This window comes from Phoxinus phoxinus (assembly GCF_949152265.1).
Source record: "Phoxinus phoxinus genome assembly, chromosome: 17".
Lineage (NCBI taxonomy): Eukaryota > Metazoa > Chordata > Actinopteri > Cypriniformes > Leuciscidae > Phoxinus > Phoxinus phoxinus.
Window position 1 is genome coordinate 6,397,649 of NC_136892.1, and position 25,177 is coordinate 6,422,825.

A 25,177-nucleotide genomic window follows, 5' to 3' on the forward strand; every position below is an offset into this window, starting at 1 on the left:
TCTATAGGTTCCATATGCGATTGCAGCTGGCGGCCAGTTTGCCGCAGAAGAGAGAGAATGCTAATGCTAAGTAAACAGCCCTCTGTGTTTCCCCCGCTCGCTGTTTAGCAATCCCTGTGCTGGGATTGATATACTGATATTTAGATGTGTTCTGATATAAAGTTGCTCAATTCATCTTACATGTTTACGGATCGAGTAGAGGGCAGAGCAATCATTTTAATTTTGTGTAAACAGACGTCGTCATTACCGTCAATTCAAGTAAAACCTATTATTATTAATAATTAATTTACACTGAACACAAGCCTTGATTACTATATCTAGAATGCATGTCATTTTTTATGCTAACATTTGTCCAAGTTTTATCTGGATAAGAATCTACTACTAATCTCCCTCTATCCATCCATCCATCCATCCATCTCCCTCCCTCCCTCCCTCCCTCCCTCCCTCCCTCCCTCCCTCCCTCCCTCCCTCCCTCCCTCCCTCCCTCCCTCCCTCCATCCCTCCATCCATCCATCCATCCATCTCCCTCCCTCCCTCCATCCCTCCCTCCATCCATCCCTCCATCCATCCATCTCCCTCCCTCCCTCCCTCCCTCCCTCCATCCATCCATCCATCCATCCATCCATCCATCCATCTCCCTCCCTCCATCCATCCATCCATCCATCCATCTCCCTCCCTCCCTCCCTCCCTCCATCCATCCATCCATCCATCCATCCATCCATCCATCCAAAGTTTTGGATCGGTAAGATTTTTAATGTTTTTAAAAGAAGTCTCTTCTGCTCACCAAGGCTGCATTTATTTGATTAAAACAACAACAACAACAACAAACAGTAACATTGTAAAATATTATTACAGTTTAAAACAGTTGTTTTCTATGTGAGTAAAGTGTCATTTATTCCTGTGATCAAAGCTGTATTTTCAGTATTATTACTCCAGTCTTCAGTGTCACATGATCCTTCAGAAGTCATTATAATATGATGATTTGGTAATCAAGAAACATTTCCCATTATTACCAATGTTGAAAACAGTTATTACAATTTTTATTGCAGGATTCTTCGATGAATAGAACGTTTAAAAGAACAGCATTTATCTGATATAGAAAGCTATTTTAACATTAAACACTACTGTTCAAAAGTTTAGGGTCAGTAATTTTTTTGGGGGAAATAAATCAATACTTTTATTCATCAAGGATGAATTAAATTGATCAATAGTTACAGTAAAGACATTTATAATGTTACAAAATATTCTATTTCAAATAAATGCTTTTCTTTTTAACTTTCTATTCATCAAAGAATCCTGAAAAAAAATTGTACACAACTGTTTTCAACATTAATAATAATAATAAATGTTTTTTGAGCATCAAATAGACTGGAGTAATGATGCTGAAAACTTAACTTTTGATAACAGGAATGAATTACATTTGAAAATATATTAAAATAGAAAACAGTCATTTTAAATTGTCATAATATTGAACAATATTACTGTTTTTTGTTGTTGTATTTTTAATCAAATAAATGCAGCCTTGGTGAGCAGAAGAGACTTCTTTTAAAAACATTACAAATCTTACTGATCCAACATTTTTGACTGGTAGTGTGTATATATTGCATCCTGTCTTGTAAGGAAATGGACTGAATTTCCTTCTCTGTGTGATATCTTCTGGATGATGCATTGAAGACTCCAGCCTGGCCAGTGTGGAGGCAGGAAGACCCGACTAGAGATGGGTTAGTCAGGCAAGAATAAGTGATTCCATGGAGATCCCACTCCTGGCAGAGAGGAACAGCAGCGGGGGAGTGTATGACTCACTGTCCATCCCGAGAAGATTCCACACACACCAGCAAACAGTGATGCGGACACGATGAGTAGAGGATATGCGTGTGGCTTTAAAAGCCCACTCGAGACACCATTGCTGAGCGCCAAAACTGTACTAAATACAACTGCTTCCTAAAAAACAGATGCTAAACAAGCTTTTTAAATTGTAATAAACAAGTTGTAGGATGTCATAATCCACTAATAATTATGAATTGTGACACATAACTATATTTGTAGTTACTCGATGTTCCTTGCAAGAGCTTTGTTTGCTGGACTCTGCTGATTTTGAAGATCTAATAACTAAGCAGAAAGAGGCCCGTTCTCCCACCATGAACTCACACTAATGACAAAAACACATTTTGTTCGGGAGGACATGCAGAAACACACACACACACACACACACACACACACACACACACACACACACACACACACACACACACACACACACACACACACACACACACCAGAGTGTTTCTGGACTGCAGGAGAGGCCGCAGTGGCATTCTAGGTTTACTCAGCTCAGCATCTATTCTTTCGTCCTTTTCTTTCAACCACCTCTCGGTTTCTTCATCTCAGTGGAATGGTATTCTGAAGCATTTGGTTGGATCATTCCAGGCCATAAGTCGTGCAGGCGGCTAATTATAGGCCACACTGTAGACCCGAGGGCCGGATGTGACAGCATGCAGTGTGTGTGTGTGAAAGAGAGAGAGAGAGAGAAAGAGAGAAATCATGCATGCGAGTATGTTGAACTGGGTTTGCAGCAGGGGATCCAACCTTAGCTCCTCCCACAGAGCACTGCAGCAGTGACTCATTCAGGATCAAGCAGAGACGGACAGGGTCTGAACACGCAAACGCATTTCTCCAGCCCCGCACACACACACAACGCACTCACATACACACAGCTTCAGCTCCCCAGTATGCACTCAAATACACCCCGTGTCAAATCATTCACAAAAATATGGACATACAGGACGATAGTTAGCAAAACAGTATAACTAGATCATTCTAGGCAAATAAGATAAGATATAAAGACAATATATAGAATAGAATTGAATAGAAACAGAACACCGTAGAAGAGTAAAACAGAACAGATCAGAATAGAATAGAAACAACATAAACAAAGCAAAACAGAATACAGCAGAATAGAAATAGAGTAGGAGCAGAACATAGCCTAATACATCTGAGTTGAACATAATAGAGAAAACTAGAATGTACATTTCCAGAAGAAAATGTGAATGGTGCTTGCAGTGGCAAAACTCGACACTCGGTTGCTAGAGTGTGGTACATGATTGCATACGAGCCAACAACCATGTACGATGTTCTGCTGCTGAGATATGGCTTATTCATGTTGTTTGGGTGGTTGCTAGGGTGTTCTGGGTGGTTGCTAGGGTGTTCTGGGTGGTTGCTGGGCAGTTGCTAGGGTGTTCTGGGTGGTTGGTAGGGCGTTGCTAGGCAGTTGCTAGGGTGTTCTGGGTGGTCTAAATTAATTAAATAGAACAGATTACTAATATAACAAAACAGTAGCAGAATAGAATTGAATCAGAATAGCATGGAAGCAGAGCAAAATAGAGCTTGAATGGAATCAATCTGTGTAGAACATAATAGAATAGGAGCAAGAGCAGTATGAGCAGTACAGAACAGATTCGAATATACACAAATACAACAGCAGAATACAAGAAGAATAGAATAGAAAAATATTATAATTGAACATAAACAGTAGAATTTTATAAGAACAGCAAAGAATAGAATAGGAGCAGAATATAATAAATCTCAGTTGAAAATAATAGAGAAAATTAACAAAATAGAACAGATTACTAATTTAACAGAACAGTAGCAGAATAGAATTGAATCAGAATAGCATGGGAGCAGAGCAAAATAGAGCTTGAATGGAATCAATCTGTGTAGAACATAGAATAGGAGCAAGAGCAGTGTGAGCAGAACAGATTAGAATATAAACAGAATACAACAGAAGAATAGAATAGAGTAGAATTTAATAAGAGCAGTACAGAAGAAAGCTGAGTAGAATAGAATAGAAGCAGAATAGGATAGGAGCGTAACAGAACATGTATGAGCAGAAGAGAATACAACAGGAGCAGAACTGCACACAATAGAAATAGAACAGAAGAATAGAACAGGATAGAAATGGACAGGAACAGAGTACAATGGAGTAAAACCGGTACAGAATAGAGCTGATTAGAACAGAATAGAACTGAGCAGAAAGTACAGTAGGAACCGAACTGAATAGAGTCAAACAGAACAGGAGCAAAGTAGAATAGGACTTCAGCAGCAAACTGACATCACACATTTACAAGGTTTGTTCCTCATTACTGGAGACACGGTTCAGTTACGCTTCCATGTACAGTGCACTTAATATTTGTGTTAATGCTGGTGTCTGTAATTATAACGAAACAATAGCTATTACATTGTCATTGTCTGTAATGAACGATATTAATTATGTATATCCACCAGCACACGCACAGTGTAAAGCGAACACTCGCTGTCACCTTCATGCGTTCTGCCTACATGTGTGACAAAGAGTGAGATCAGCATTGAACTCAGTGAAGCTCTATTCAGAGCCGATGCCAAGGAAGCCAGCAGTTTTTTCTCCACTTCCTTCCCCCCCCCCCCTCGATGAACAAGTGACGTGCTTCTGCCTCACTCCACCCAAACCCCCTCCCCACAGGGAACAGAGCGGCTCATTCATACGCGCACTCAGCCAATCGGCTGCCAGGAGGAAGCGGGGGTGGTCTGTGACGAATAGGTCACCTGTATTACATCACTGGGCTCCAGGAGCAGCGAGCGAGAGAATCAGAATGAAGAGCGAGCCCTCCCCACTCGCTCTTTCTCTCAATGTCTCCAGCATGAGTCAGAGGCAGTCTGATTCCCTTGATGCACTGCGGAAGCGTAGCATGACGTCTCCTCGCTCTTTCTGTGTGTGTGTGTGTGTGTGTTTGGGGGGTGTGTGATTGAATGAGTCTTCTGCAGCCAATCGCAGCATCCCAGCATCCATTCAGTATCTCTCCTCATTCATAAAAATATGAAATGTGGATGTAGATAGCTGGATAATAAGGCTGGCCTGCATTTCAGCATCTCAAAGACTCCTTAGGACACTTGCATCACTGCATGATGCTATGCCTCATAGAAGTGATTCCCATCTGGGGGTATACTTTTTTTAAATGTAATGTTTGTTAATGGGATAGCTCACCGAAATATTAGAATGTCGTCATCCTTTACTCATCCTCATGTCGATTGCAAGCCTGTATAGACTTAAATGCATTTTTCTGTGGAACACAAGATAAAATATTTTCAAAAATGTCAATACAGTTAAAATCAGTGGGATCCATTTTTGTTTTGGACCCCACTGACTTTCATTGTTTGGACAAAACGGGTGACACTTTCTTCAAAATGTCTTCTCATGTTCAACAGGGGGATTTTTTTTTTTTAGTTTGGAACAACATTAGGGTGAGTAAATTATAACATGTTTTTAAATCAATTATGCAGTTATTTAACAAAAAAATTTTTTCACTTCATGCACTCATCTCTCACAGCTTTAATTACGTATTGGAGGGGGAAGGGCAATCGTACTCAGACGCTGAATGATATAACCTTGTAAAAAGTATACACTAGACCAGGGGTTTTCAAACCTATCCTGGAGCATCCCCAGCACTGCACATTGTAGGTGCGTTCACGCCATGTCGTAATTGCCGTCACAATTCTGAACTTAAAAAACCTTCATATGCTTATTGAAGTTGTAATTACAACGTGTTAACTCATAATTTTCTGACTTGTACCACGTGGCCGCTGTACCACCTGACCACTGCAGATATAAGATGTGTTCAATTTGAAGCAGCGCTGTGCAGGCCGAACGGTGTATGACATCAAAGTACCGCGAGAGTGATTCGAAAGCATGCAGAGCTTTATTTACGGTAATTACGGCATGGTGTGATCGCAGCATTAGCATGTCTCCCTCATCTAACACACCTGATTCAACTCATCAGCTCATTAGTTGAGATTGCAAGACCTGGGCTGCGTCCAAAATCTCCCCCTATACTCTATTTGGGCGCTATTTGAAGGGACAGCCTTTTGTAGTGGTGTTTGAAACCATAGTGGACGTTATCGAGTGAACTCATTCAACCCCACAATGCACCAGAATAACGACTGTACAACCGATGTACACTCAATGGCTAGAGAATACCCATAATGCACTGTAAGAGTTGTGCGCCGAATGAATTGCTGTGTCTGACCAGAAGATGGCGTCTGCATCTGAATCATCCATTTTCCAAAACGCTGGTCAAATGTGGGTACAGCGCGATATCATACAGTTATAAATTCCTTTTTTAATCGATTATTAAATTGTTTAATTAAGGTTTATACATAGTTTCAATGACAGAGTTCAAGATAAATCTCTTCATCTTGCTACTGGAGGAGCTGCCAGTTTTCTAAGTTGCAAACGATTATTAAACGGCAAGCATAAACTATGCAAAAGCGACAGCCCTTCCGGTGCACTCAGGCCCTGTTTACAGCTGGTATTAAGATATGTTTTGGTCAATCAGATCACAATTGGACGACGCTAAATACAGGAGTAAACGGGGTCTAAATAATTTTTAGCTTGTCCATATTCGATCGTAGTCAAACACGCATTCGACCGGGTTTCTGTCAGGACCACTATGGCAAATATAATTGGTGTCGTGTTGGCGGCCCCTGACTTAATGACTAATGATCTTCGCAACTTTACTGTTACGCTAATTTCTATTACCCCTGTAAAGCTGCTTTGAAGCAATCCATACTGTTAAAAGCGCTATATAAATGAAGGTGACTTGACTTGACAATTAGCATACAGTTTGGATTGGCGGTATGGTTCCACTGTGGGTGGGAACTCCCTGCGTATCCAAGCAGTCTAGCATGGATAAGAGCAGGGAGAGCAGCAATAACCCCCATTGGGGCAAACAGAACAGAACCACCATGAATGTATGCAAATATAATTAATTCAAGATTTTAAAGTACAACAGAATTTGAGAATTTATTCTGATTCAAGGGGAATCAGAATGCCAAATCCTGACTGGGCGAGAGGAGGAGGGTAATTCGCTCATGAGAACGCGATAGCTGCTGATAATACTGAAGGAGCTTATATATGTATACGGTGATAGGCGTCGTATTCCTATAGGTAGATGTGGATCAGCTGAGAGTCAGCTGATGCGAGCTTGACTTAACGTGACCTGCCAGAACTAACGCTACGCTTGATTGCTTTTGTAGTGCTCATGTGGTTGAATGCGCAAACATTATGGGAAGAGCGCTAGCCAGACGGGATTTAAACTTTGTTGGCTGGAGACACAAGTTTGGTTAGAAGATGAAAATGTACCAAGCACAATGTTCTCTCGCCATTCTTGATTTCTGACACACAAATCACGTGTTCGGCGTGGTCCTAAACAAAAACGGATGCTCTCCGTATGTTTTTCCATTGTCTCTGGGCGCGTTTAAATGTAAATTGCGTGAGTTTATTTCATCTATTAGAACGAAATATCTGAAAAAGCCCATACATACATTTACCCGCCCCTTAGACCCTCACCTCAAAGAAATCAGGACGAAGTGGAAAAGAGACTGCCTCTTCTACTTGTGATCCGATTAGACTAAAACGTATCTTAAAACCAGGTGTAAACAGGGCCCCAGTGTCCGAGTTCACTCCCTCAAGTGAACTATATTAGTGGACCAATGTAGGGAATAGTGAATGAGAGTATAGGGGGCGATTTAAGTGTGTCAGATAAAGGAGTACTCCAGGACAGGTCTGAAAACCCCTGCAGACCGTAGAGTACATACGGCATAGTATAAGTGCATAGTGTATTTGGGACACACTATTGTAATTTTAATAATACAAATGTTGATGCTATGAAGTGGTTTTTGAGCTTCATTTGTGTGGCTGTGTGGACTCATAAAACCAAAAAGGTAAGGAAACACTGTAGAGTCATGGCAGCAGTTTATATGACCGTCATTGATTGCCGGCTGGGAAATCAGTTGATATGGGATGAGCAAAAATACAGAGATTGTGAATGAACGCCATTCACAAACAGAGGGATGATAGAGAGAGGCGCAGAAAGCAAGTGTGAGCAGAATACATTGGACTCATCACCGCCAGCAGCAGCAGCCGCCGATGAGTCACCAATCTCTTGGCCGTCACTCCTGGTAACTGGTCCGCCTTCGCCACGGTAACCAGTCAGATTCCTCGCGCCGTTCGATTGACTTTATCAGCGCAGAGACAGAGACACACACACACACCAACAAAACATCTATGTCAAATGTGTGTTTATGGGGGTAGGGGGGCTGTATGAGTCATAAGTGACTAAATCCCCCGCCCCCACCTTTGCTAAGAGCTGAGGCGGTACCATGGTACAGTCAAATCAAGGCAGCTTTATTTTTATATAACGCTTTTTACAATATAGATTGTATCAAAGCAGCTTTACAGAGATAACAGGAAAATAATGCAACTGTTTGTTTCTGCTGTACAGCAGATCTAGAAGAAAATAGTGTCATATTCCAGCTTAAGTAAGTTCAGTGATGGTTTATTTCTGTTGTAAAAAAGTTATTAAGTTCATTTATCTATACAGCCGCTCAGGAGAAAACAGTGATGTTATCGTCCAGCTCAGTTCAGTTCTCATATAATGGTGTCATAAGGAAGATCAATAATATTGTTGAATATTAAGCGTCTGCTTTGCATCTTCTTGACACTGGAAACCTGCAGTGTGTGGAAGGAGAGATGGATTCATTGAAGTATCAGGAAATCCTAAGTGATAAAAGCTGAAGCTTGGGCGTCATTGGACCTTCCAACAGGACAGTGATCCCAAGCGTACCTCAAGTTTAAGGCTCGGTTGCAGAAGTCGTCCTGGAAGATTCTACAGTGGCCTCACAGTCACCTGACTTGAATAGCTGACAAACAGCTGTAGATTTTGCCAATAATTTTGATTGCAACTGTACATCGACAGGGAGGTAGGACATCATATTGTTGCATTTGGATCCAATGCAATGATTGGACAAACATTTTATGGCCCTACACCTTCGGACAAGATATAAACATATAAATACATTTAGACCACTTCACTTAGTGATTGCTATCAAGATGTGAACAGACTTTTTAAACCAGCATAACACAAATGTTTCTGGAGCAAATCCCCTACCCTGCCTTGTGCCTTTAAAGGAGAACTCCTGTATATTTTAACATTGAGCTCTTTTTTTTTTTGTAAATTTGGAGTGCTGTCAATACAGAGAACAACGACACAAATCTGTATTTACTTCCTGTTTTCGGTCGAAAAACAAAGTAGTCGATTATCGAGTTCACGCGCGTGAACATAGGTAACTAAACCTATGCGCGTGAACTCGACAATCGACTACTTTGGACTTCGACCGAAAACAGGATGTAAATACAGGTATGTGCGCTGGCGGAAATAACATTTTTATTCATATCTTTCACATCTACTGCAGTCAGATTCACCCGTGTTAACTCTAAAAGAATCATCTAACATGGCTGGGCACTTGTAATGACACATCAAGGATGTTAAGAGGCTAAAAGCAGGTTTAAAACTTGCCCCATTGAAGTCAACAGGGTGCAAATTTTAAAAAGAGGATAACACAGTGTAGGCAACACCGATTTTTGTCATTGTTCTCTGTATTGACAGCACTCCAAATTTACAAAAAAATGAGCTCAATGTTAAAATTGACCGGAGTTCTCCTTTAAGGGTTCACTGAAAGGTTATTTTGGGGAGCCCAACATTGTTCTTATATGGCATCACTGCGAAACACCCCTTTTGTGCATGTTCAGGCCAAAAAATAAAACATAATAATAAATTATTGCCGTGACAACTTTAATTTTTACAAACACAGTCATCTGTTCGTCCCTGCAAACACCTCCCTCCAAATTCAAATGGGACTCTGGTCACCGTCTTGGAAAGCTATCCTGGGATATATTTAGGACCCCAGAGCATGAGCGTGTTTGTGTTTGCGGAGATGATTGTCAGTGGTAGGAGAGTGTTAGGTTATTAAATGCTGTGCGCTTCCCCCAGGAAGTCACACCAGAAGGAGGAATGAGAGCTGTTGGCTTCACACCTCAAATGGACGGCACAAACAGACAATAACAGGAGACAGCCTGTGCCTGCTCCTCAAACCCACACTCAACTACACTGAATTCATCGGCTATTAGACGGGCATCGGCAAATATCGCCACAAAAAATATCATTGTATTCAAAACCAGCTGTTTATGTTCTACATTCCACATGATTCATTACTTTCATTTCGCTGACATGATATATTGCCTGTCAATAGTCTCCAGCTGCAACCACAACAGAAATGTGCCCTTGTTGACATGAATACTTTCCTCTACATCCGACCAAGGAAATCAGGTCAGACTAGTTTTATAGGTTCAGCGACTCAGGCTAACAGCTGAAAACAAACCTTTGGTAACAGATTATTCTTTTCCAAAGTTTGCAAAGGCTTTTGCTGTTAGAAAATGGTCAATGACAAGTAAGATTGTGCAAAGAAAAACTAAATGAAAAATCGTTTTAAAATGGAGGTGCAAGATTTTTTTTCATATGGTTTTGAATATCTTTTATACTACTTTTAACAACAGTTTGAAACAGTTTAATAAGGCAAGCAAAAAAGTAATTAAGTACTACAAAATATATTTTACTTTAAGTATCGTGTAAACATTTTAATTTAATTATAATTACTGATTCAGAAATGCCAGGTTATTAAAGGTTATACAATTCAAGCTTTGTGTGTGTGTGTGTGCATTTCTGTGTGTATATATATATATATATATGGTAACGGTTATTAGTTTTACATTTAATTGCATAAAAGCTGACTGTAAATGTTAACTCTCATTTCTCATATTTGGATATACATCAACCCAATGACAAAGATGCAGCAAAAACATTACCACTAAACGTTGAACACCAGACACATTTAATAGCAGTATCTTATTTACAAGCAAATACATGTGCACATCCACTGGAATTTGAAGGGTGACCGCAAAGCTGTATGGAAAACAGAGCACAAAAGAGTAACTTCCTGTGTCATGGACGAGACCCAAGGTGACAAGAGCAGACAAGCCAAAGCAGAATCATGCATGATTAGACAGAGAGATCAAACGGCCCGTATCATGGCCACTGCACGAGGGGGAGAGGCATCCGGCTACACGGATATTCAAAGGAAAAATCTGCAATGCCATAGTATAAAAGGAAAAGGTTTGACTGCTTGAATTGCATCGCAGATAATATCAGGGTTTTTATTTTCTTTGCAAAGTTGCAAGTCAAACATGGTGCTCTGAGAGCCCCTTTGTGGACACCAAATGTTCAGTGTAAAAACTATTTGCATTTGCTGATGCAAGATGCTATTCATATGCCTTCTGGATCTTAACTATGGTCTTACTAAGCCATTCCAACAACTAAAACATGTCTAAACCACATCAAGTGACAACTTAAAAAACAGTAACTTTAATTTCATGTCATGTAGGGAGGCTGAGAGAAAGAGAAACAGTAAAGAGAAAGGAAGAAAAGAAAAGCATTGACTGTTTTAGATTCAACTCATTTCACACTGCCATTCACAAAGAGAAAAGCTCTTCATGAATGGTGACCAGCAGTGACTGGTTGCTGTCTTGTCAAACGTGACTGAATGAGAAAAAAAAGAAAGAAAGAAAAAAAAGACTAAAACAAAAGCAAGACTTCCCCCTACTGGTTAACAGGGAGCATAGCACATGCCTTTACTACAAACAAGATCTCATACATTACAGACTGAAAATAGAAAATAGCACAGGTGATTTCAGAACAGGTACAGAGCTCTTAGCATCCACTACTTTACATCTCGAAACGTAAAAAGAGTATCTTGCAATCTGACACAAACAGTATTTTCAGAAGCAGAGGGTGGAAAATAAAAGTTCTTCCTCCATCGCTCTGGAATCCCGCAGTCTTTCATTCAGATAGGTAGATTACAGAAGGAAGGGTTTTTTTGTAAAGATATTTTCCCCGCCGGGTCAATGGCTCAACACAGGCCCATACATGTGGTTTCATTTCCAGCAATGACTAGAGTAGATTCAAAAAACGTATATATCATTATGCGTTTACTTGACTGGCCAGTCATTATTTTCAACTTACGAAACGCTGTCAAATCAATTGATTAATCATGATTAATTGCATCTAACATGAAGATTTTAAGATGTGATTAATCGCAACTTGACAGTACTAATATATATGCACAATTATTAATTACATACGGGGAAAAAAAGAAAAGAGGAATTCATTAGATCCTGAAAAAAGGGTGTTCATAAAGTATAGGAAAAAGGGCTTTTAATTTAATATTGCATAATTTTTTTAAACACACACACACACACACACACACACGTCATGTCTTTAAAATGTAATTACACAATAATAACAATAAAAACCAGAATGAACAATTGAAGGTAAATCCCAAGACAATTAAGACATGTAACATGTTGCCTTCATTAAACGGGCTGACAAAAATGAACCTAGATGAAGAGAATTCTGGTCCGTGGAAGAGTAGAAAACGAGTCTGACATTTTCCGGATCTTTGCGTAGTTGATAAAGCCTCTGAGGAAGAGCAGGAAGCCTGCAGGTCATAGAAACTCACGTCAGCGCGTGCGCCTTTTAATAAGCCCAACAATGTACAATTTCTACACTCAAACTAAGGTTTGGTATTTATTGAAACACACCTAAAGCCTATTTTACAACCAAAACATTTTAGATCAACAAGAAAATCGACTGCTATCATTCAATCTTTCGACTGGAAAGCAGCAAAAACTTAGTTGTGTGTTTAGTGCCCTTATACTTACCAAGCACCAGAAACACCCACCACAGCCAGTACTGTCCATCAAAGTAACCAGGGAAATAAGTGGAAAACTGAGAACGCAAAGAGAGAGGAAGAGTGAGAACCAGAAGCAAGAATAAAACACCAATCGTGTTCAGGCTTGTAATGTCAAGAAAACACATTAGGATAAATCACAGCCTGTTCAACTCATTCAGTCAGATCCTAATGCGGTGTAATGTACTTCTGTAATGTTCTCACAAACCCAGCCAAGCCAAAACGGTTAACCAATTAGGGGTGTCACTTTTTATTCGCTATTCGAATATGCATTAGAACGTGACGTGAAATATCCATAATCGAACTATACATAAACTATCCGTTTTTTAAAGTGCCATGTGTAGCTCTTTTTTTACAGTCGACCGTTTGTTTTTTATTTTATTGTTTGCCATCTCATCCAGTAGCGGGCGCTCTAAACGTATTGTACCAAGCGAATAATAGCCATAGCCAGATTTGAAAATGGAAAATAACGCACAGAACGGCCAGCCTGAGCGGACAGTTACGACCCCAACTCATCTAAAAAGCAGTGTCTTGAAATATTTTGAGTTCTACACTGTTAGATGGTAAAGTAAGTTGATAGATTGGTGTTTCTAGCAAACAATATTAAGAAATTAATTAGGCTAGGCTATAGGCCTTAATCCTGCTGCTGTTTATGTTGTCACGTTATTGACAATATATTCGAATACATTGCTTGATATTTGTTATCCGTTCGAAATTGATTTTTCTCAAAAGTGCCAGCCCTGATGATCGATATACTAAAACTAAATGTGTAAAATTAGCAGCAGTTGTCTAGGTGGTGGCATACCCGTACGATGAGGATCCATTTGATGAGTGACAGACCAAACCCAGATATGGCACCATAACGCCCGGCCGCTGAGGTTGTAAGGCAGAATGATAGAAAGAAGCCAATCCAGTTGAAGAGGAAAGCCACTGAGGAACAATAATATACATTCAATTATATCAGATTTGTTTTCTTTTCTTTTTTGTCTATTCTAGGAATCTTTCCTGTACCATCGTCACATTCCTTCAAACATGACCTTCATTTCCATCATTTCCTTTTTGTTTCTTTATGTGGTTGTCAACATTCATGCTTTAAATGTATAGTTCATTTCAAAATGAAAAAAATCTGTCAGCATTTACTCACCCTCAAGTTGTTTCAAACCTGTATGAGATTCTTTCTTCTGCTGAACACAAGAGAAGACATTTTGAAGAATGTCGGTCACCAGACAGTTGAGGGACCCATTGACTTATACTATGGAAGTCAATGGGTTACATCAACTGTCTGGTTACCCATTTTCTCCACATTATCTTCTTTTGTGTTCAGCAGAAGAACAACACTCATACAGGTTTGAAACAACTTGAGGGTGAGTAAATGATGACAGATTTTTCATTTTGAAGTGAACTATTCCTTTAACTTATGCAAGGAAAGTCCCACTTGATCATAAGGAAATAAAAGAACAAAGAGAAAGTGCAAAAACTGTTTCTGAATCGAAACCGAAAACACTTACTGAAAAACGTCAACATGAAAATGCCGTCGTTGCCTATCCGCAGCTGGTCAGCATCTTCAAAGTCATCTCTGGCCACAAAGTCATCATCCTGGAGGAAGACACAGAGACATAGATGTATATCAATCAACAGAGAAGGAAACTAGACTAGAACAACACTCTGGGAAAAAAAAATCATGTGATCGTTTAAATGAGAAAAACAGAGAATTTCATAATGCCAGAAAAGAAACGTGACTGGATGCAGTGCATAAGATTCACAGAAACAAAAACCACAGACACACATACATGTAAGTGACTCCTAAAGCAACATTTAAGAGCGAACTTGGCAGAAATGTAGCTTTAAGGCCCGGACATACTTCAAGCGAAATTAAAGAATAATTGGTTCAGTCCGTCAAGGTCAGACGTCCACGAGTAAAAACATGGACACACCTGAGTGATGCAAAGAAATACTGAGTTTTCCATGTTTAATACTGTAAAGCAGCGTGTGTTAAAGCAATATTGTATAAAGTGGTATAAATGACTTAATCGGAGAGGCAAATTGCAGAGCTCATGCAAACATATCCACATCGCTATACTCTAAAAAATGCTGGGTTGTTTCAACCCAATTTTGGGTAAAATATGGACAAACCCAGCCGTTGGGTTAAATTTTTACATTACATTTTTAACCCAACATTTTGGTTTGTCCATATTTTACCCAAAATTCAGCATTTTTTAGAGTGTATGATCAGATGCTCTCTTATCTGATTTATTTTGTTCTCATGAGAAAAGCGTGCAGCTCACATTTACAAATTCCAAGTAGCAGTACTACAGTACTACTGAGGTATTTCAAACTTTTACACCCCCAAGCAAAAAACAAAAAAGAACTGCTGTGATTATATCAGGGCCTTAATGGTGCTTTCAAACGTGTCCGATCGCGTGATCAAAACCAGAGTTTGATTGCTCACTCCTTCCTCATATGGATTCTGCTCACACTGCATTTACTGGGTCAGTGGCACGTTTGCATCAAAGCGCCCCGTTTGCTCCCGTTGCGAAGTAATGGGTACGCAGAAGGCGGCAGCAAAATGTAGCGTTTGCTCACCTCACTTTTCTACTTTGGTTTTTTTAACCTTAGTTTCAAAACCATCTAGGGTTGCAACAACTAATAAATAAAAATTATACATTCGATAATGAAAGTAAAAAACAACAAACTTGATTATTGAGTAATACACTCTGCGCAATATGCACAGAAAACAACCGCCAGTCACGCCACTTTAAAGCAGCAAATAACACATTTCTATGAACAAACCGCATCAGCAGAAATAGCAGAGGACGTGGAGTGAGCACGCGTCCCTCATGGGAAATTCCAGATCATGACTGAGATGACAATTTCACGTACAAAGGTCAGTGTGACGGCTCCTCGAGAGCTAAAGCATAAGAAGCACTGAGCTTGTTCATTCAAGCAATGCTTCAACACATTATCTAACTAATCGAGGCAATATGTTTTCACAGTTACAGTATGTTTTAATGGTACAATGAATTCTTCAAATATATGCAGGATTAATTTGGGATAATAAAGACATTTCCCCCACATACAGACAGATAGATTTGTTCTGGCTAAAAAAAACCTGAAAGTCATAAGTTTTTGAATAAATATAAATATTTTAGCAGAATTACACATTTTAAAAGTAAAATTAGGGATGCACCGATATGAAAATTTTGGCCAATACCGATAACCGATAGTTCTTTATATTTGAAAGCGGATAACCGATACATCTAAATCCTAAGTTTTTATAATTTTGAGAGCCTGATTACAAAAACAAGTGTCTCATCATTAAAAGCCATGTCCCAAACACTATTATAATTGATGTTCTCATCATAATTTTATCTTGCACATAAATGGATGTGCACGTTGCACTTAACTGTATTTTCCTTTTTGAAGTGATTCCAATCATATTTCAAGCAATTCAAAACCATCATGGCGAACAGTGTCTCAGCTGAAGGAAATAATACATTATTTATCAGCTTTAATATATCGACCATTTTCTTATCAGGCCGATAACGAAACCTAACCATAATATAACATATATCGGCTGATACTGATATGGTGACCGATATACTGTGCATCCCTAAGTAAAATACCTCCAGAAATAAATATTTAAAATACTCTATAGAAATCCTCACGTCTAAAATCGAACTCTCTGGGGCCTATTTCATGGCCTGAAAAGCACCAACCCAGTGCTTTTCTCCTAATGCTAATAATTTGATCAAATGTGCAAAGTCTGCTGTTAACTGTTGTTCTTCTGCACAGCAAATTATATATTACATTCCAAAAATACTATATATATGCCTCTCTCTAGTCAAGACATGCAGCGAGGTTCAAGCCCATGGACCTCCCCTGCACCACCACACTTTACAATCTCACACACTCTGTTACTGTACCTCCAGCGCACAGCGAGTTACATCATCGAGTGTGTCCAGGCGCTCCCTGTGCTGTACGCAAGCAGTGTGTGGCAGAGAAACAGAGCAGTGAACAGGGGAAACCACATCACATTAAAACAGTATTTCCTGTGGTGATGCTGTTAAGGACGTTTGCTGGATTCGTGAGTGAGTTTGTGGTACTTACTCGACCTGACACCAGCGGGACGGTAACCTCTGCTTTGGATCTCTCGGCCTCATCGTACGATGGAAGTGAGGTGGCCACGTTGTAAGACGGGGGCTTGGGAAATGATGCGTCATCTTTGTAATCAAAATATGCTGAGAAGAGGGAAAGAATATGAATAGTTATTACTTACATGCTGTTGCATAATGTGATTAAAAAGCATGCTGGAAGTTTACAGGGCTCGTTTAATTAGGGCACTATGATTTCCACAATACAGATTTTTTTGTGTGAAAGAAATATCAGATGAAGGGCTGCACACTTAATCAAATCACGATACGGACTAGCGTCTGTGGATATTAAACTTCAAAAAGACTGCTAATAAAAAATCTCCATGTTCAGCATGTCTCTGTGTGAATGAACAGCGCAGTTTCTTTTACCACACACTCAAGCACGCGTGACGCTTCTGGTGTTTTCAGCATCTGCCATCTCACTGTATGAGAACTACACACGATCTCCATCTCCAGAGCTGCTCTGAGAGTTCAACATTACATTTGATAAAACTATCTTGAGATACACACAAACTAAAAAAATTGGTTTAACATGAAGAAATATTATTATTATTGTGCAGTAGAATTAGCCTGGCTAACGCCAGACCCAATTCTCGTTGAGACTTGGGTCTGGGAAGCACATGTGCATTTTCTAGTATTTGAGGCGTGGTTTACGAATGCCCGGCGCCGTTTATTGGGTGCTAAGAATGTCTATCAAATGCGCCTGTACGTAGCTCATAGCCAATCGTTTCCATTATACCAGATGACGTATGTAGAGCGACAGAAATTAGACAAGGAAGAAGACGATGGGTAAGGTATTTTTATATACTTAGAACAACATCTAAGGCTGCATCAAAAGTTAGCTTCGCGTCTGCTGCCATGTTGAATCCATAGGTATAAAACTGTTTAGTTGTGTCGCATAGATGTCGTCATCGTCTTGCTGCTCCCTCCCCGTTCTGTGATTGGTTCCCTAGATGTGGCGAAAATCTGGTCCATGGTATCCAGACTGCCTTTCAGCGTGAATAAAATCGCGCTGCGCAAAGGCAGTATGGGGAAACCCAGGCTACAGTAGAATGTACTTCTCAATGTAACAATAATAATTTTAATTTAAATAGTAAACCTGTTTTCCCAAAAATAAAATGAATTGATGAATTTAATTTGATTACATTGTTAAAGTTTTATGAATGCAGGGATGTCCTGAGCCTATCTCAATAATCAGTATTGGGCAATGAAGCATGTTTTTAACTGATCGGTATCAGTTATAGAGACAAGCACATTTAGGCCACGGCCACACGGGGAGGGGGGGGGGGGGGGGGGGGGTCAATCCAACCCTCGCCATTGACTTTGTTTTGCGTGAAGCTGCCTCCTCGTCATTTCTTGCTTTAACAAAAGACAGAACAGTGCCTAAAAGCTGGGCGTACCTCAAACAATCTAAATAAAAAAATAAAAAATTTTATAAGCTACCGAACCGTAAAAGCCAGCCTTTAAGGAGACACAAGTGGATACAGGCAATAGGACGTTTGAGCTTCTGTGTTCTGCATATTTGATGCAAACTTTTGTAAGTAATCACTCAAAGTTCATTTATTTACTTTCATTTATTATTCAGACTTACTTGACTGACTGGATTTCTAACACTGAGCTTCATGCTCTCTAACGTTATCTTCACTCCCCCAAAATACAAGAAGTTTGTATTGTATTCAGTAGTCCCATATTCATAATTGTGAACCTACAGTCTGTTTACAATATATACCATTGTAACAATTTTATATCTACCAACATCTTTATACTGATGGGCCTATAAATATAATTACTGTATATTGAAACTACATGCTTTTTTTTTTTTTACAATTGAGCCCTCTGCACATCCCTTTATACATTGGATTGCTTTTAATAACTTTAATGTACTTGAAGTGTGCACCAAGCAAGATATACTAAGCAATATATCAGTATCAGTATATCGGCAGATACTCAATATTCAATGACTCGGATCAGGACTCAGGAGCATAAAAAAACTTGATCGGGACATCCCTATACATTTGTCATAAGTCATAAACAAACGAATCTAGAAAAATTAGTCTCAGCCTCAGACGTCACGTGACACCCATGGACCGTTGGCTGGACGTCCAATGCATAGAGCACACAAAAAGTGAAACACTTCAGGAGTTTTAAAGTCATCATCTAATTCAGGGGTTTTCAAAGTCAAAGTCAGTGGGCCTCCATTTTCAGGGTATCTGCAAATTTTTTAAAGTCAAATTTAAGGCTTTTTAAGACCTTTTTAAGACCTGAAGAAATAAAAATTAATACCGTGTGTGCAATATTAACAAAAATATATCTCGATATTTTCAAAGTTTTGTTGATAATAATTAGATGATATTTTACTGATTTTGTACTGGTACCATTAGGTTTGTTGTTGACAGCAGACTCACAAAGATATTCATATTTAACATATTCTATCTGTGCAGTGGTCAGTTCACAGTAGTGACTGAAATAAAACATTTTATTAAGGGGCAATATTTGCCGCCTTAAATTGATTTCCAGGGGCATTTTCACCTAAATATGGAAATTATTTCTAAGCGTATTTAGAGGTATGCATCACCTTTTATGTCAAATTCTAACATTCAAATTAAATTCTATTAGAATAAGACCGTACCACTGTCAAATTAAATAATTAAATTAAAATCCATCCTTGCAGTGCAGAGGTGACACAGAAGCGGCATCCGAACTGGCATTACTATATTTACACTTCATTTGCAATTGCATAAATAAAGCTATTCAAGATTTAAATATGAAATTATTTATAATTTTAACATTTTAATTAAAGGGTACTTTAAATATGCAACTAAACCCGCCAGTAGGTGGCAGTAAGTCACTGTCTTAATAAGCGAGTTGTTGGAGTCATATTCAACCGATTTGTTCAAACGGCCGATTCATTCATTGAATCAAATGATTCGTTCAAAACGCGGATTTCAGTTTTTAAAAAAGAATCGCTGTCTGTTGGACTCCAGTTTCATTATAAAATTCTCGGCGGCGAAATAAAGGGGGAAACAAACAATATTGAAAATATAAAAAGTAACACATAATGTTAACTTTATTGTTAATTTAACTGTTGTATAAATTGTGCACAGGAAAACGGCACTCTTGCTCGTGATATTCTAATATAACAACATAATATGATATAAATATAATAAGACAAAAACTCATTTGGGGACATACCTATAACTGCACTGACACATCACGCAGTGAAAGCAAGCATGAGAGACAAACGCGATGTCAGCTCGAACTCGCGGTGCCTCGTATGTAGTTAAAACAATAATTTCAATATCATCCTAGTTCATAGACAATCCTAAGCACAAAGAATGGACTATTGAACTGACATTTACTCGTTCTCTTATCCTCTCTCCTCTCGCGTGCAGGAGACAGACGCAGGCTAATACGCTGCCGTAAATGACGCGAATTGTCACGTGAACATGCAAGCAAATCCACAAAGATAGAATAATAAAAACAATACGTACGCTAATTAGATCGTTTTCATTTGGAAAGCATTTAGATATGTCGTCAAAGTGTCATCTAAAATTTAAGACCTTTCATAGGTAAAAATAAGACTTTTCATAAGTAAAAATAAGAATATAAGACTTTTTAAGGCCTTAAATTTTAAATATCGAATTTAAGACCTTTTAATACTTTTTAAGGATCCGCGGGGACCCTGATTTTGACACAACGTACACAATGGCGCCTCTAGTCTCCACCACCCAATTTTGACTAATTTTCAATAGCAATCAGTTTATCAACCATTAAAACGAAACCCAGAAAAACTAAAACAGAAAACACGCATTTTGGGAACAATTAAACAGGATTTGAGACAAAATAAAACAGATTTCATAGAGCCCTATAACAGTTTCATACCTGCATTGTCAGCTGCAATACTGCTGTAAGGGGGCGGAGCATCACAGGCCAGCTGAGGCCCCTCCTCCGGATCCTCCTCATTGGGCAGCTGGAGACACAAGAGACAGTTCATTGGCTGCATCAAACGCTAAACTTTGCCTGCCCGGTTTCAATGTGATATGGTTGCACTGTAAACACGATCCTGGTGTAAAGGCTGATGAAAATATGAGATCATTGTTTTTGGTTCAAGTCAAGCCTAAATGAATGGGTTCTGTATACTATATTCTGTAGTACTTCCTGAAACTGTAAAACGCCATGACAAATGTAACCCGAAGCTGAAACTCACATGACTTTCCATACACTTAACACTCACGAGTGTTCCAAGAAAGAGTTCACCTTCAGCCTTTCATAAATAAAGTAAAGGTTGGGCTAGCAAACCGCCTTTCATTAATGATGACCAGAAACATTCATTACATAAAACAACATTCAAGGAATCTGGACAATGCAACATTTTTATTTTATTTTATTCACTAAGTAATAAAATAAACAGTCCCATAATAAAAACACGTCAGAAACAGTAATAACAATATTAACCCTAAAAGGCCTACTGTATCAAATTTGAAACATGAATTTTAAATTATGAACATGATCAAAACTGCAGAAAAACACGTTGAACAAAATCTATCACATTGCCTTCTGTCCTTTGATTGGTAGTTTAACTTTTTAGTTGAACTTTTTTAGAGTAAAAAGGCCTTTTAGCATAATTCTAAAAATGGTTCAGGTTGTGGTTCACATGTTGTTGTTTTTGGCTGTGACATTTTAATGTTTTTTTTTTCTAGGGTAATGTAGGAATAACCTTTATATTGTTAGTACGATTTCAAGATGGATATTTAAGAAACTTAGGTTTACTTGATCATCCATACAGGCCTGGTTTCACAGACAGAGCTTTTGATTATAAAAGTATTGAGTATATATGTTAAATGGGATATTAATCTAAAAATGTTGTCATTACTTACTTAACCTCAAATTGTTCCAAACCTGTGTGAGTCCATTGGACACAAAAGAAGATATTTTAAAGAATATTGGAAACCACACAGTCGACGGCACCCAATGACTTAGAAAAACAAAAAACACTATTTAATGGGTGCCGTCGATTGTCTGTTCACCAATATTCTTCAAAATATCTTATTTTGTGTTCAACAGAAGAAAGAAACTCATACAGTTTTGGAGCAACATGAGGTTGAGTAAATGATGACAGAAATATTGTCTTGGGGGTGAACGATCACTCATAATACATTATTTGGGAGATATGGGAGGTATAGAGTGACTGATGTTTGGTATGTAGTCTGCTATACTGCTACAAATCTCATTGATTTACATTACAATCTTTTTTTTTTGTTGTTATATCATGTATATATATTGTCTAAAGGTTCAATAAAGTGTTCCATTTCAGTTTATTATACATTTATGTTGACCATTTCCAGGCTTTAAGTCAGGCTTTAGCTACATGGTTAAGGCCCAGTTTTAATCAGTGACAAGGCTTAAAAAGAAAAACTTTACTGGTGTGCATCTTGAGACAAAATGTCACTGACATATTTTACAACATGACAGTGCAAGGCAAGATGCTTTCAGTTAAAACAGCTCATGCATTTATTTAGTCAGTCTCCACAAGGCTTAAGCCTTGTCTGTGAAACCAGGGGTAAATGTAGTGAAGTATTATAATAGTAAGGCTACATTGTTTTCCAGACATGAACCATAGTCACATCATGGTAATACAGTGTTTTTGGGTCATGTCTCATGGGAATGCCATGGTTTTTGAGATATGTTAAATGTTTACCATGCAGATGAAGAAGCTTGGACAAAGTATGAATATGATAATCATAGTATCAAATGATTACCATCTGATACCAGGACTGCATCATAGTACCACATAAAGGCCATTGTAATAACCTTGACAAAATATGTCATTGAGAAGTTTTTTTGTTTATTAATAATAAATAAAAAATTATGATCAAACATGTCTGCTGTAGTGGGATATTATTACAATGGTCTCTACAAGTTATCAGTAATCTAACCAGATATTTTGCCAACTTGTCAAGGCTGGTTTCTACTACATAAATATCAGCCCAGTTTGCAGTAACGTTAACCCTCCCTGCATTCATTTTATTTGCTTGCATGGTAAATGAGATACGAGGATTATGTTGCATGAATGAAAACTTTGACGTAAGCAAGGAACTATAGTATTACCAACTATTTTAAAATAACAAACTGGTTAAACACAATATGTTCACAAATGCAGTCTATGTGTTTGTCATGCCACAATCATTTAAATATTCGTGTTATTCGTTTTAAAATACTGCGGCCTGCATCCTGTCAGAGCCTCGGTGTTTCACGAAAATACTTTCCGACGTGGACGCGCATGCCGCTGGTCTGCTTTAAAAATAAGGACACACTCACCTGCTGATATCTCCCACTTGGCTCAGCCATCCTCAGCGAGCTTGAAAAGATAACGAAAATTCCCGTAAAGACACAATTCAAGCAACAAAATGTCTAAATGAAAATTTGTAACAAGTTAATGGAAAAGCCAGAAGCCACAGCCCTCATCAGATCAGATTTGAGAGCTTCCTGTGATGTCAGTCAGACGGCTGTGATCTTTAGCGCCATCACAGGACAAACCGAGAACAAAACACCCAAAATTATTTATATTCAGAATATACAATCGATCTGACTGTAGCCTACTGACACTATCGAATGAGAATAAATAAAAAAGACATGGGCCAGTTGTATTACATAGCATTATGTTTAAGACAATTTAGTAGGCCACCAAATTCACTTTTGCTCTGATCTAGGACGTGTGCTAGCATACTAGTACATAGTGTATTCATAGGCTACTTTACAAGTTTTACTTTATCTTTATATGGCAGAAATAAATGTAAGTAGCTGTGTGCTAATAAGCAGATCTGAAATTCAGCAAGTGCACTACTAGCCTATATAGTTCACTCGCTAATTATTCTCTATCAACTTAAACACGATCCTATACTGACATCTAGTGGTCTGAAATGTTCAGTTTAACAAAAACAGAATGCAAGGATGTTATTACTAAACTTTATTAAGAGATGATGTGTGATAATTTACAAAGATAATGCATTTAGCAACATGCTAACACTTTTTCCTCGCCCCTGCACGGCACCCACCCTGAGACTAGCGCTGTCCACTGTCCAATATCACCTGTAGCCCAAGACTGGTTGCCCACTGAAGCTAAGCAGGAATTCATTGAAATATGTATTTATTATGTTTATTATATATTATTCAACTGCTATTTGTAGATGTAAGGAAGTGACGTTCTGCACCTCAGTTAAATAAACTGGATTTGATACAGTATATCTGGCTTTGAGATTATGGGGCATAAACCACTGTGGCTGCAATCCAGGTAGAGATGGGAGAGATGCCTCTTAAATTAAGAAGAGAACAGTTGGCCCTATTTTACTGGGCAAATTTGAAGGGTCATAAAGAGGATCATCCTAGTCGAAGGTTATATGCCCTGTCAGGTGAAGGAGAAAACACAGAAGTTTTGGTTGGATAATAGAGTAGGCCTATATTGCTATAAATGGACATATACGTTAAGTGTATACGGTAGCATATTCGAGTGTTCCTCCCTGGATGCTTGAAGAGGTAGCAATAGATCTAACACTACTGGAAGGAAGAAAGAAAGAAAGAAAGAAAGAAAGAAAGAAAGAAAGAAAGAAAGAAAGAAAGAAAGAAAGAAAGAAAGAAAGAAAGAAAGAAAGAAAGAAAGAAAGAAAGATATACAGCTCAGTTAATTATATGGGTGGAGGAATATGGATCGAAAGGTGTAGTGATATGGTCTGATTCTAGTTCAGTTTAACTAGGTATAAAGAACCTGCACCCAGGCAATATAGTTTATGATATAGTGCATTTAGTGAATAGATAAAGTCAGGAGTTATAACATTGTGTTGGGTTGGGTGACTTGGGTCCCAGCTAAGTAGGAGTAATGAAGTTGCAGATAAATATGCTAAACAAAAGCAAGACTGCATTGATATTCAATATAGTAAAGCAGAAATTAAAAGTATGATTCAAACCAAATGGGACCATTTATGGGACAATGAAAGCACAGGCAGACGTCTTATACATAATTCAAAAGAATGTTGGATGGAGCAGGAATTCCAGCAGAAGCAAGCAGGAGGAGGATATTGTCTCAAGAATGAGGTATGGACATGCAGGATTGAACAGCACATTAGCTCTACTGAGAAACCTGTGAGTGCGGTGATCAAGAAACCATAGATTAGAACATAACATTGTCCTAAATACATCCGGAACGACAAACACTTACAGGTTGCGGAAGTAAAGATACAACTGAATGTTACAGATATATTGCAAAGAAATTCTGGAAACAATGTTTTAGATTTATTTTGTATTAAGTTAGCTACTTGAAATTGAAAACAACAGTTCCATAGAATTTAGCGATGTAGAAT

At 38.5% G+C, this 25,177-nt stretch overlaps 1 protein-coding gene across 3 annotated transcripts; it reads right to left on the reverse strand.

Moving 5' to 3' along the window:
- Positions 1-10,735: 10,735 nt before the first annotated feature.
- On the reverse strand, positions 10,736-23,648 carry ndfip1l (Nedd4 family interacting protein 1, like). Of its 3 annotated transcripts, XM_079586800.1 has the most exons (9): positions 23,142-23,333; positions 20,706-20,793; positions 16,780-16,910; positions 16,596-16,646; positions 14,181-14,268; positions 13,478-13,602; positions 12,644-12,710; positions 12,320-12,420; positions 10,736-11,873 (listed from the first exon to the last, which is right to left on the reverse strand). In XM_079586800.1, the coding sequence occupies exons 1-8, from the start codon at positions 23,169-23,171 to the stop codon at positions 12,320-12,322; spliced, it is 681 nt and encodes a 226-aa protein (XP_079442926.1). In that variant the 5' UTR covers positions 23,172-23,333; the 3' UTR covers positions 10,736-11,873. The 3 variants fall into 3 exon arrangements, with proteins under 3 accessions (XP_079442926.1, XP_079442927.1, XP_079442928.1); XM_079586801.1 differs by lacking the exon at positions 16,596-16,646 and adding an exon at positions 23,518-23,648 and having other exon boundaries at positions 10,736-12,420; positions 23,142-23,336; XM_079586802.1 differs by lacking the exon at positions 16,596-16,646 and having other exon boundaries at positions 23,142-23,356.
- Between the last annotated feature and the right edge of the window lie 1,529 nt (positions 23,649-25,177).